This window comes from Cydia pomonella, chromosome 13, assembly GCF_033807575.1.
Source record: "Cydia pomonella isolate Wapato2018A chromosome 13, ilCydPomo1, whole genome shotgun sequence".
In the NCBI taxonomy this organism is placed as follows: domain Eukaryota; kingdom Metazoa; phylum Arthropoda; class Insecta; order Lepidoptera; family Tortricidae; genus Cydia; species Cydia pomonella.
Genome location: NC_084715.1, coordinates 21,577,920 through 21,591,436, shown reverse-complemented (window position 1 = coordinate 21,591,436; position 13,517 = coordinate 21,577,920). Strand labels below are relative to the sequence as shown.

General features: G+C 43.5%; 1 protein-coding gene and 1 pseudogene across 1 annotated transcript; both read left to right on the top strand.

Moving 5' to 3' along the window:
* Nucleotides 1-13,511, top strand: part of LOC133524594 (uncharacterized) — a 60,356-nt pseudogene extending 46,845 nt beyond the window's left edge.
* Nucleotides 3,293-3,708, top strand: LOC133524624 (small ribosomal subunit protein eS28-like). The gene has a single exon (XM_061860761.1). It carries the CDS (start codon nucleotides 3,368-3,370, stop codon nucleotides 3,563-3,565), a length of 198 nt encoding a protein of 65 aa, XP_061716745.1. The 5' UTR covers nucleotides 3,293-3,367; the 3' UTR covers nucleotides 3,566-3,708.
* Nucleotides 13,512-13,517: the final 6 nt, after the last annotated feature.

The window sequence follows — 13,517 nt, the reverse complement described above, 5'->3', positions numbered from 1 at the left end:
TAGTTATTCTGTGACTTAGGTTAAGATGAAAGGCATTCACTAGGGTTATTGTACTGGAAATCTATAAGTAAATTCAGTAACCGCCTATATTTTCCTACAAAATAACAAGCAGCACTTAGGCTCAGGTCGTGCGAGTCGATCGAGTTTAACGAGGCTCGAGTCGACGAGAGCCGACTGTGCCGAGCGCTCCGCTGGCTCGTTAACGTCCATGTTCGGACGTAACCTACCCCAATTCTATATTTTCGCATAAAAGCAGAGCCAACTTTGCACCGTGTTAGATAGCACAGAGTGTGGAAGTGTTACTTTAAACGTAATGATTTTATGGAATTTGCTTAGACGTAGTTAGCTTAGACGGACTCTAACTATAAAATCCAGCAGATGTATGATGGTCGCGGTTGTACCATATGCCATCGAGGCCATCACGTTCGAACAAACGACACAATAGACGATTAAAGCTTACATTCATGCAGGATTCGACTGCCAACAAAGCTCGTTTGTGATTTGGCAGAAGTACCTTTTTTTTATACCACGACGGTGGCAAGCAAGCATACGGCCCGCCTGATGGTAAGCAGTCACCGTAGCCTATGAACGCCTGCAACTCCAAAGGTGTTACATGCGCGTTGTCGACCCTTTAAAAATCTGTACACTCCTTTTTTGAAGAACCTCATACTGTAGACCCTCGGGAAAACCTCGGCAGGTAGCTCATTCCACAACCGGAGCGTGCGCGGGAGGAAGTTCCTCTTAAACCGCACAGTGCGTGACCATATAGGTTCTAGGGTGTGAGGATGCCGACGGCGGGCGGTGCGGTGATAGAAAGTAGCCGTGGGCATCATGTCAAACAATTCTTCAGAGCACAGCCCAGCTTAGCCCAGCACAGCCTTTATGTAAGCTAAAGCTTTCCTGAATAGATATTTAGCGACTAGTGCACTACTATAGTAGCGTTGCATAATACATATTACAATAAAAACCCGCTTCCATCTCAGGCTTAGTGTTTTCATACACAAGGAATTTCATACAGGCTTAGTGTTTTCATACACACTTAGACCTGTACAGCAATCTTCTTTTGTTTTTAAACGTCAAGTTGTGACACAACGTCTTGGCATTCAACCATCAAATACGTAGTAGTAGATTCCTAATTTGTTTTTAGCTGTGTATACCTAGTGTGTAGTTTCAGAAAAACACTTAAGTATACAAATCTCGACAAAAAACGGGATTGCAGGCCGCGTATACCTCTCCTGTGTCTATATCTACTTGGCCTATAATCCTTCATTTCCCGGCCTCTATATGTACTATTTTTTTACAAGTACTAGCCTATTATGGTGTCCCACTACTGGGCAAAGGCCTCTCCTCCTCCAAAGGATAAAAGTGATTAGGTAAGTACCTACCTTCTTACCTTACGTACAACTTACGAAGACATCGTGAGTAATCTCTATTAAGTATGCCGTGTATTTATTAAATTCCGTTAACTCCGGGGCATGGATAAGCACGTTTAAAGAAATTAAATGGCATAGTTAATTAAAAAAAAACTTTTATAAAATGTATGTTGCATATAGCATTTTTGTAACATGGGCATTACAATTCATTCAACCATCATTCAACCAGACAATTGAAAACTATGACATAGCAATGTCATTTCGAACATCAATCGTCCAAGATAGTATTTACGTTTAGTAGCAAATGTACACACTCGTACTAAACACTAATCAATATGTAAACAGGCCCTAAGGGAAGTGTATACGCTCGTGAGGGCCTTATAAGATAAAAATAAATTATTGATTATCTCCTAAATGGAATGAATTAGAATACCGATGTCTTTGAAGCTCAAGAATATACCCTTAAAATTAACGGAAAAAAAAAAACACGGTGTATAAGGCCTTACTTTTTCCTCTGAGTTGGGAGGACAGGTCAGGAGGATGGCAGTCGCTTTCTTAAAAACTAGTACCTATGCCAATTTTTGGGATTACATGTCAAGCGGACCCCAGGCTCCCATGAACCGTGGCTAAAAGTCAGGACAACGCCAAGAAGATGTCGATGTTGATACTAACTTCCTTGATGCGATGGTTTTATATCACTCTAAGTAATATTTGTTGGTTTAAAACGTTTCTATTGTCTATTTCTTACCTACATAAGATTTTCCTCAACGGGCATTCAGACTTTCTGGGGTATAATTTTGTTATTAGTTACCTATGTCTGAGCCTCGTGAACAAATTCTCTAAAGGTTTCCATTTTCGCAATTTTTTGTACCAATTGTTTTCCCATCAATCGACCGACTGAACCCGTTTAGCTAAAGAGCCCTAGACGATCGAAAGCCATTCATCCTTTCGCTCTGTGAAGTAAAAACGCAGATACCTATCTAACCCTAGATGGAGCACATAATATTACTTGCTATCATCACACAAAAAAAAATAGGACTATCTTACACAAATTGACTAAGCCCCACATTAAGTGTTGTTTGTGACAATGACAACGATGCCTATACATGAAGGTAATATGAAGAACAAATATACGAGCTGATCACACAAATAAATAATGCCTTTACCGGAATTAGAACCAACCACCAGACCACAGACCATCAACTTTATAGGCAGAGTTAGGTACTATACCGACTAAGGACTAGCCCAGGCCAGCGGTCATCCACACATTGGCATACAAAAGCAAGGCCCCTCATTCATTTGCCTTCATTATCACGACCATTATTTATATCACGTTGTGATCTTATTTTATTAAAAACTACTTCATAATGCGGTATCTGTGTAGTGTGTGAGCCTAATCAGGTCGAGAGCGGCTGCCGAGCGCTCGAATCAGCAGCTTTTCTGACAGCTCGGCAGAATTAATCGGTGGTTTCCATCTAGAAACGTGTCTCCTTGAAATACTTGACTCAGTTTAGCTTTGCGCTGTCTATTTGTATGTCTATTGTAGAGAGTTTCAGTAGATTACATAATGAGGCTATTTAAGTAGTAAGTATTTAACTGAACTTGCAACATAGCTAAACGGAGACTTGAAATCTGATCATCATCATCTTCCTCACGTTGTGCCGACAGTTTGCCACGGCTCATGGGGGTCCGCTTGGCAACTAAACCCAAGAATTGGCGTAGGCACTAGTTTTTTTCGAAAGCGACTGCCATCTGACCTTCCAACCCAGAGGTTAAAACTAGGCCTTATTTGGATTAGGTAGTCGGGTTTTCTCACGATCTTTTCCTTCACCAAAAAGCGACTAGTAAACATCAAACGATATTTCGTACATAATTTCCGAAAAACTCGTTGGTATGTACAAGCCGGGGTTTGAACCCGCGAAATCAGCTTTTTCGTACACGCCTCCTAGCGCGCACGTGTGAATTCCCAAGTTTTGCTTGATAATCCAAGTAAAATGGACAAGCCCAACGTTCTCGCCCGCGTCGTTAAGGTGCTGGGTCGCACCGGGTCCCAGGGACAGTGTACCCAAGTCAAGGTCGAGTTCATCGGAAAGACCAGCCGTCAGATCATCCGGAACGTGAAGGGCCCGGTCCGCGATGGCGACATCCTCACGCTGCTCGAGTCTGAGCGTGAAGCCAGGAGGCTGAGATAAACGGTCTTGTGCCGCTTCTAGGTTAAGTTCCATATAACCAATGTTTACACTATGTTACTCTACATAATATGAAGCCGTCAAAGATGAACATCTCAAGAGCTCGCAATACATCCCGAGTGCAAGTCGTACGCTCTTACCGCTAGGCCACCAGTCTGATATTGCTTTGATATTCCATATGAGTCCTCCTGAAAAAGAGCTTAGAAATCCGTGGAAATGTATAAGGCTGAACAGGAATCGCTTTACGAATATTAAAAACAATTTCTGTATCTGATAAATTGGGAAGTGGGATAAATAAAGACAACACACGAGTCAGCGGAGGCTCATCCTAACGACGCCATTAGTGACGGCGACTGAACCGAGATGAGTCGGCTTTGGAATTATATTATTGCTTGAGAATTACGAGTCGTAGAACTCGTAGATATTCAATTATATAGTTGGGTTGTGTCTATATCTGTAGATCGTGTCATTCAAGAAGACGCGAGCTTTGCCTCGTATTGTCGTGTTATTAAAGGTTAGATTCGACAAATCTGCGCGTCATCGTGGATGACACGCTATATATACGTTTTTATAAATGCCGTACATTGTTGCTATTGGTTATCTTAACGAATTCCTATTAATTGGCTTGAATAAATAAAGAAATAAATATTATAGGACATTATTACACAAATTGACCAAGTCCCACAGTAAGTAGTAATAGTAATAGTATATTGATTGTATGGCATAGCTGTAGTATACCTACCGATCTAGTTAAGTAGTGTATAAGTTATAAGTATGTAGGTTATAAATGGGTAGAACATAACATGGTAAAGAGCGCTTTATCCGCCAACAAACTGTCTTCAGTTTGGCGGAATATAATTATGTAAAAACCATTTAAGTTTTTTTGTGATAAATAAATTAAAAAAAAAAAAGCTCAGCAAGGCTTGTGTTGAGGGTACTTAGATAAGATATATATAATAAATAAATCTTTATAAAAAATTAAATACATAGAAAACACCCACGATCTCAGGAACAAATATTTATGCTCATCACACGAATAAATGCCCTTACCAGAATTCGAACCCGGGACCACCAGCTTCGTAGCCGGTCGTCAATATATACGTCATATTACACCTCGAAGACAAACGAATAACCTAAATATTTAAGGTCGAGGTCCTTAAGAGTCCTTATTCCTACAGACGAGAGTATTTTGTAAATGCTTCCTTTTCATTCAAGATTACGACGTAACTATTAGTATTTATTCAAAAACTGATAAATATACTTAAATAATCGTTTCCTAAACTAGGGGCTCCAACAGTTCAAATTTTCATTTTCTCTTTAAACCTCTTTTTTAATGAGGTTTTTTGGGAGTCTTTTCCAAATTTTGCAGTGAGATGTGGCGTTTCGGATCTCAATTTTGCTATAAACAAGAATCATTTGGTACAATAAATAACTACAATTTGATTCAACATATCTCGTACGAGGGGCTGGAATGATTAACAACTCGAACATTCATTTGAAAAAACTGATAAAATACCTTCCGAGTTTTCTTCATTTTTTTGGCGAAAACAGGGTTTTATATATTTTATTTCCGCAAATTGTACGCATATTTTGCTTTAACAGTAATATTATAGCAAACTGTAACTTTATGTTAACCTATAAAAAAAAAATCGTAACTATGGGACCTACATTGCCGTAAATTTATATTTTTTTAAAACACGTATAAATCACGCAGCAGCGACGCCCCGCTCTCAGTCCGCGCGGAGCGCGCTTAGAGGACGGACCTGTGCTCGATTGTTAGGCATTCGTCGCGTTCGTAATCAGCTACGGAGTTCCGAGAAGTGCTATATACTGCGATTAGAAAATCTTAATAAAAGTTCATTTTTTACAGTATGCCTAACAACAGACTCGCTTATTGATGGATTTTCAGTGTTACTTCTTTTTTATACTACGTCGGTGGCAAACAAGCATACGGCCCGCATATGTACACCTGCAACTCCAGAGGAGTTACATGCGCGTTGCCGACCCTAACCCCCTCCCGCCTCGTTGAGCTCTGGCAACCTTACTCACCGGCAGGAACACAACACTATGAGTAAGGTCTAGTGTTATTTGGCTGCGATTTTCTGAAAAACGCATTTTCACTTGAAATTACGTTAGGGTTTGCATTATTATTTTTGACCCGGATGAAGTCCAAGTTCTCATGATGGAGTCAGGAGTTGGTCACCAGAACTCCTAATCTACTAATTATAATCCCATCGTGTTTGGGCTCAAAAGATTTGCCCTGACGAACACCATCGATCTAGATGAGGTCCAGGGTCTCATGATGGAGTCAGGAGTTGGTCACCAGAACTCCTACTCTACTCATCATAACTCCATCGTGTTTGGGCTCAATAGAGTTGCCCTGACGAGCACCATCAATCTAGATGAGGTCCAGGGTCTCATGATGGAGTCAGGAGCTGGTCACCAGAACTCCTAATCTACTCATCATAACTCCATCGTTTTTGGGCTCAATAGAGTTGCCCTGACGAGCACCATCAATCTAGATGAGGTCCAGGGTCTCATGATGGAGTCAGGAGCTGGTCACCAGAACTCCTAATCTGCTCATCATAACTCCATCGTTATTGGGCTCATTAGATTTGCCCTGACCAGCACCATCGATCTAAATGAGGTTCAGGGTCTCATGATGGAGTCAGGAGTTGGTCACCAGAACTCCTAATCTACTCGTCATAACTCCATCGTGTTTGGGCTCAATAGATTTGCCCTGATGAACACCATCGATCTAGATGAGGTCCAGGGTCTCATGATGGAGTCAGGAGTTGGTCACCAGAACTCCTAAACTACTCATCATAACCTCATCGTGTTTGGGCTCAATAGATTTGCCCTGACGAGCATCATCAATCTAGATAAAGTCCAGGGTCTCATGATGGAGTCAGGAGTTGGTTACTAGAACTCCTAATCTACTCATTATAATTCCAACGTGTTTGGGCTCAAAAGATTTGCCCTGACGAGCACCATCGATCTAGATGAGGTCCAGGGTCTCATGATGGAGTCAGGAGTTGGTCACCAGAACTCCTAATCTACTCATCATAACTCCATCGTGGTTGGGCTCAATAGAGTTGCCCTGACGAGCACCATCAATCTAGATGAGGTCCAGGGTTTCATGATGGAGTCAGGAGCTGGTCACCAGAACTCCTAATCTACTCATCATAACTCCATCGAGTTTGGGCTCAATAGAGTTGCCCTGACGAGCACCATCAATCTAGATCAGGTCCAGGGTCTCATGATGGACTCGGGAGTTGGTCACCAGAACTCCTAGTCTATTCATCATAACTCCATCGTGTTTGGGCTCAAAAGATTTGCCCTGACGAGTACCATCGATCTAGATTAAGTCGAGGGTCTCATGATGGACTCAGGAGTTGGTCACCAGAACTCCTAATCTATTCATCATAATGGTAATTTGATGGTGCTTGTCGGGGTAAATCTATTGAGCCCAAACACGATGGAGTTATGATAAATAGATTTCGAGTTCTGGTGACCAATTCCTGACTCCATCATGAGACCCTGGACTTCATCTAGATCGATGGTACTCGTCAGGGCAAATCTTTTGAGCCCAAACACGATGGAATTATAATGAGTAGATTAGGAGTTCTAGTGACCAACTCCTGACTCCATCATGAGACCCTGAACATCATCTAGATTGTTGGTGCTCGTGAGGGCAAATCTATTGAGCCCAAACACGATGGAGTTATGATGAGTACATTAGAAATTATGGTGACCAACTCCTGACTCCATCATGAGATCCTGGACTTCGTCTAGATCGATGGTACTCGTCAGGGCAAATCTTTTGAGCCCAAACACGATGGAATTATAATGAGTAGATTAGGAGTTCTGGTGACCAACTCCTGACTCCATCATGAGACCCTGGAGTTCATTTAGATCGATGGTACTCGTCAGGGCAAATCTATTGAGCCCAAATACGATGGAATTATAACGAGTAGATTAGGAGTTCTAGTGACCTACTCCTGACTCCATCATGAGACCCTGGACTTCATCTAGATTGATGGTGCTCATCAGGGTAAATCTATTGAGCCCAAACTCGATGGAGTTATGATGAGTAGATTAGGAGTTCTGGGGAGTTCTGGTGACCAACTCCTGACTCCGTCATGAGACCCTGGACCTCATCTAGATCGATGGTGTTCGTCAGGGCAAATCTTTTGAGCCCAAGCACGATGGAATTATAATGAGTACATTAGGAGTTCTGGTGACCAACTCCTGACTCCATCATAAGAACCTGGATGGACTTCATTCGGGTCAAAAATAATAATACAAACCCTAACGTGATTTCAAATAACACTGAAACTCTATAGCACTAATGTGCGTAAACGATTGGCATCTTGACTAGGCAGAATGGGTGCGTAGCCACCATGCCAATCGATACGACAACGAAACACTATCTGTCTCTCTCTCGTACTAATATGCACAAACGATTGGCATCTTGGCTGGGCAGCATGGGTGCGTAGCCAACATGCCAAACGTTTACGATACGACAAGGAAACACTATCTGTCTCTCTATCGCACTAATATGCGCAATCGATTGGCTTCTTGGCTAGGTATCATGGGTGCGTAGCCAACATGCCAATCGTCTACGATACGACAACGAAACACTACTCTCTCTATCGCACTAATATACGCAAACGATTGGTATTTTGGCTAGGCACGAAGCAAGTGTGTGGCCAACATGCCAATCGTTTACGATACGACAACGAAACACTATCTGTCTCTCTATCGCACTAATATACTTTATTTATACCTGCAGTCATTTACTAACTTCTTCATTTTCCATTGGTGTGAAAGAGACAGAATAAAAAGCAAGGGTTATAGTACACTCTGTAGTATGTACACTTAGTAGTAGTGTACATAAAAAAAAACTACTGTGCATCTACAATAAAATAAAGAGTGCCCATATGATATCATATGACACTAAAATTAATGTTGCTTGAAATTATATTGAAAACTATCAAGATTATTCTAGTCTGCATTGAAACGCGCGTCGCGTTGCCGGCGCTCGCGTACCGAGCGCCAACGCCATCTATCGAGCGTTATTTCGTGAAATCGGAGAACGCTCCAAGGATTAAGGGCTCTTGGGAACTTAATCATGCACCTACCCACAGGTTGAGAAAGACACATGTGTTATATATAGGTATTAATTAGGTACTTATCAGGGTGAAGGTTACCTCAAATGCGTGCTAATAGTTACGAAGTCAGGGGTGGTCATAATTAGCACCTTTTTTGTAACTGCTTAACCTTGTAGAGTTCCTCAAAACACAACAATTAAGAATGTCTAATACCCTAGAACTAGTACCTACCTATGGGTCTGATCTGAGGCGCCCAACACTACAGTTTTCTACAGGTACATTCAAAGCACCGCGTAATCACCGGTTATCCGTCATTGGAAACGAAGTGTTGGAAGCTTCGGCCCGGCCTCGAACGGTTCTGATAGTCATCCTATAAAGAGAGTGGGTGTACAAAAGTGTATGGAGAGATCCAAAACCATAAATAAAAATATCAGAAGTTACAAATTGTAACAGTTGTTCTGTTGTTACAGCCACGGGAGAATGGGAGCGACTGGCGTGCTGCGGCGAGCCACCTCCATCTTTACAAGAACACTCGTGTACCGCACACGGGAATAAGCTTTATGTTTTCGGTGGCGAGGCTGGTGCGCTCGGCGACACTCCACTTTGGGTGTATGACACAGAGGTAACTATTGAATAGAAAATGTACATTACCCCTTAACCCTTTAACGAGCAAGACTGAAAAAAATCCTCAATTAGGTAATCAAGCCTCATCGCCAATCTATAGTCCAAATAAATGTTATAGTATTTTTTGGGACCACTGCCCTATAAAGGGACCACCCCATAGGCGGCAAAGCAATATTAAAAATTTTCGAGCCGTGCGGCGCGCTGCCATGAGCCGGCCGGCTATGGCGGCTATCAAAGTTAAAAACCGGACAAGTGCGAGTCGGACTCGCCCACAGAGGGTTCTGTCCTTTTTTGTATTTGTTGTTATAGCGGCAACAGAAATACATCATCTGTGAAAAAGTCAACAGGACGGACGGACGGACGGACGGACAGCGGAGTCTTAGTAATAGGGTTCCGTTTTACTTTGGGTACGGAACCCTAAAAATGGCAGGCGCCGTATCGCGCACGTGCTGCTGTCGGAAAGTGGCTTGCTCCCGGCTTCTAGCCGCCTGAGGGGTTATAGATAAAATTATCATAAACCTTGAGGTCTTGAGATCAGAACAGTCCCTAAAGGAATCCCACTTGACATCCACACGCCGCTCTGTCCGCTTGCCGCCGCAGGGCGCAGCACACTCTTCCTTGACCCATTGGTAAAATGCTAATGCCCCGAATGCTATACATAAAAGTAATAAATATTCGACTGCGCCGTAACACTTTTCACATCTAGTTGCGGGTAGTAACGTAACCCACGTTGTACGAGTTTTTAAAGACGTTTCATGCACTCACAATCAATCTATTTCTTAATTTCAGCTCGGTTCATGGCGCAAGCTGCCCGGCCAACCGGCGCCCCCTGGACGCCGAGGCCCACGAGCTCGGGGCGGTGGGGCCGGGCCTAGGGGAAGACGTGGACATTCTGCTCATGCGCTGAAGGATTGTCTGCTGATCTTTGGTGGTTATAAGGATCTGAGGGGTCTACTAATGAGCTGTGGGCTTTCCACTATGGTAAGTACAAACAGAAAACTACATAAAAATTAGGTAATAGGCATTTAATAGGCAACCGGCACCATCAGGCCGAAGCAAGAATTCTCATGGTAGTGGTGCCGGTTAGGATGACGTGGGCATTCTGAACATGTTCTGAAGGGTTGCCTGCTGGTTTTCGGCAGCTGTAAGGATATTGAGCCTGACACTATGGTGACTTGGTAAGCATATTATGGTTTACCTATTGTAGAGTTTGTGATTACATTCATTCGTCATTAGTCCCATTCGCCTTTTAGGCTAATCAAATTAGATCCATAGCGTTTTGAGGAATTAATTCCCAGCAAGCTGGAAATTGTTTTAATACCTTCATTTGGTCCTAAATGCATGTAATCCGAGTTTGCGCAATGCCAGGAGCTGCAATAACCCTTTTGCAATGTTATATATCAGAATCGGAATCGTGGCACCAAGTGCGAACAGCCAACGCGGGTCCGGCACGGCACCGGCACGCCGCTGCACTCCACGACGCGCGTCTCTACGTTCACGGCGGACAAAGTGACCTTCGTGCCTGTGCTGATCTGTGGCACTATGACACCAGTAAGAATTTTTACTTATTATTAATTATTCAAGAGAGCTGACTATCGATTTTTCGAGATAATTTATACATACCTACCCAGAATTAGATGGACCTTAGTTTATTCAGGAAGCTTTTTAAGAGCCCATGTTTCCCTTTCGCTTCGAAAAAGCTTCGTATGGAAAGCAACAGTATCTAAAACAGTAAATTTTGGTATAAATGCGACAGACCTTGGCCAGTAGCAGTAAATATCATACTCCTAAAACTCATGAAATTCTAATAAATGATTTGTTCTATTAGTGTCTCGAGTATGGACAGCAGTGCGGGCCGCGCGCGGCTCGCGCGGCTGGCCGGGCGCGCGCGTCGGCCACGCGGGCTGCGCGCCGGGGGCCATCTCTACATCTTTGGAGGAGAAGCTGATGGGCATGCTTGCAATGAGCTGTGGAGGTTCCACTTTGGTATGTACTATACGTTAAACACTACACAAAAACGACCGACTTACTACGAGAAATTTAGCGGAGGAACTTATTAGGCCCATATACAAAACTTCCATAAATAAATCGTTGAGAAACCTGAGCTTTCTTATTTTTCAAATAATCTGCGTCAGCCCGGCAAATTTTCCCATCTTGTATTACATCACCAGTAGTTTTTCCAGAACAAAATTGATTCTGCCAGGATTCCGTTTGAGAAAAGGTTGATTCCAGAATTGTGCCAAACCTCTTAGTAAGCACTTTAGCTATACGTAGAGGACATGAAAGCCACTGCTTTACGAATAAGTAACATTTTTCTCTCCTTGGCAAATAGCAGGCGAGCGTCAAGGTGAGGTTTTGGTATTTCCTAACTATCTAATTTGTCCTTTATCTTCCAGCGACGGAGACCTGGGAGCGCATCGTGCAGAGCGTGAACTGGCCGTCTCCCCGCGTGGACTGCTGCGCCCCTCCTCGTGCCCGGCGCGCCGCGCCGCGTGCGCTCCGCCCCCGCCCCCGCCCTCGCACCCGCCGCACCCCCCCCGACCCTCCTGCAAGTCTCCTTAAAGAACTTTCTAGATTATCCTCTATACACATGAGGCGAGCCGCCCGCTGCAGCTATTCCGCTCTAGGGCAAGATTCCACGGAAAGCTTAGCCAACTCCCAGCTATCGAAGTCACATTCCTCATACGTCATAGAGCGCTCGAGCGATGCCGGACCAAAAGAAGCTGACGAGGCCGAACGCTTCCGTTCTGATATCTCTCGGGAACCCATCTCGGTCCCAGATTTCGCTGATATGGTTCTCCCGACCCCAGTTTTATCCCCTATCGAGGCAGCTAAGCTAGTTTATCTGGACTCCGACGAAGAAGAGGATATGAAGCGAGAAATCGAGAGTATACGCAAGAAAGATGACGTTCAAATGCGACGACTCGATACACCAAAAGTCGTGGCGCTTCCTAAATCCGCCTCAGTCAGGTTTAGTAAAGATGTGACTACTACCGAAGAGGAGGAGGGTGAGCTGTCTACGTCAGACTACGCGAGCGCTGAACGCGTTAATAGACTATCAGGGGCATCGCTAGGGTTTTGTAATCCTCACTACTTAGGTCCTGACGTTCGAGCGTTAGCAGCATTAACGCCCGACTCAGGTAGGCGCGGGGGATATCGAGCTGCACGATTTAGGTGAGCGCCGCGCTCGAAGCGCTCAACGCAATGGAGATTCACAGCTACATTTACTACTGGTTGGGGGTCGAGAACCACCCCACGTAGCCCGACTCCAAAGCCCGCTGTCCCTTTGGACTTACAGGCTGTTGTAGATTCGTCCGTTCTTTGTCGTGCTAGACTTAAATATATTTTTCTCGTAAGTGAAGTTTTTGAGATGTATCAAGTGCTCGCGTTGGAGTTGCCTTTTTTTTTGTCTGTTACGTCATTACTAACATATGGTGTAAAACGGATGAATGCCGGTTTAATAGTTTCCAAAAAACAAACAAACCGTTTTTTAACCATTAAAAATCAAGGTAGCCGTCAAAAAGCAACTCCTGCGCAGAAGCACTGTAATATAGGTACTTCTAGCGACTCAGAAGCGTAAAACGTGTTTTCTTTGACGTGTTCCATATCCAAACTGTTAACTGAAAGACATAAAGACCCACTGATAGTCAGTTAAATGTTGTTAAGTACTTTCTCAAGTAGGTACCTATAGTGCTCATATTCTCAAAGGGTGAAAGATATTTGAACGCGGTTTACGCTCTTGAGTAGGTACTTCTAGTGTTGGCAGTAAGCGTCGTAGGATAACTTAGGGATCTGTAACGTCCATACTTCTATCGATTAATTACAATCAAGAAGCTTAAATTAAGACTGGAGTTTTCACGTAGACGTAAAGAAAAATATTGTGACATGTTGAAATGAGGCTACTACACGGTCGGTAATGGCTTCCGACTGCACTCTTTATGTATTCGGACCGTGTAGAAGATTATTAACCAAACCTAGGGCCTACCGCGAAAACCGAAATCCGCAATTTCCGGGGATCTTTCTCTTTTACTCTCACTAAGACGTAATTAGAGCGACAGAGAAAAATGCCCGCAATTGACGAACTTCGATTTTCGCGGTTATAGCCCTAATCCCTACCAAGGTCAGTTGGCTCTTATTTCGGGGATTCCCTTGCAAGGGAAGGGCTTATAAGAAGCCATAGTAGGGAATAGATTTCCCATGATGATTCAAAAGTATTT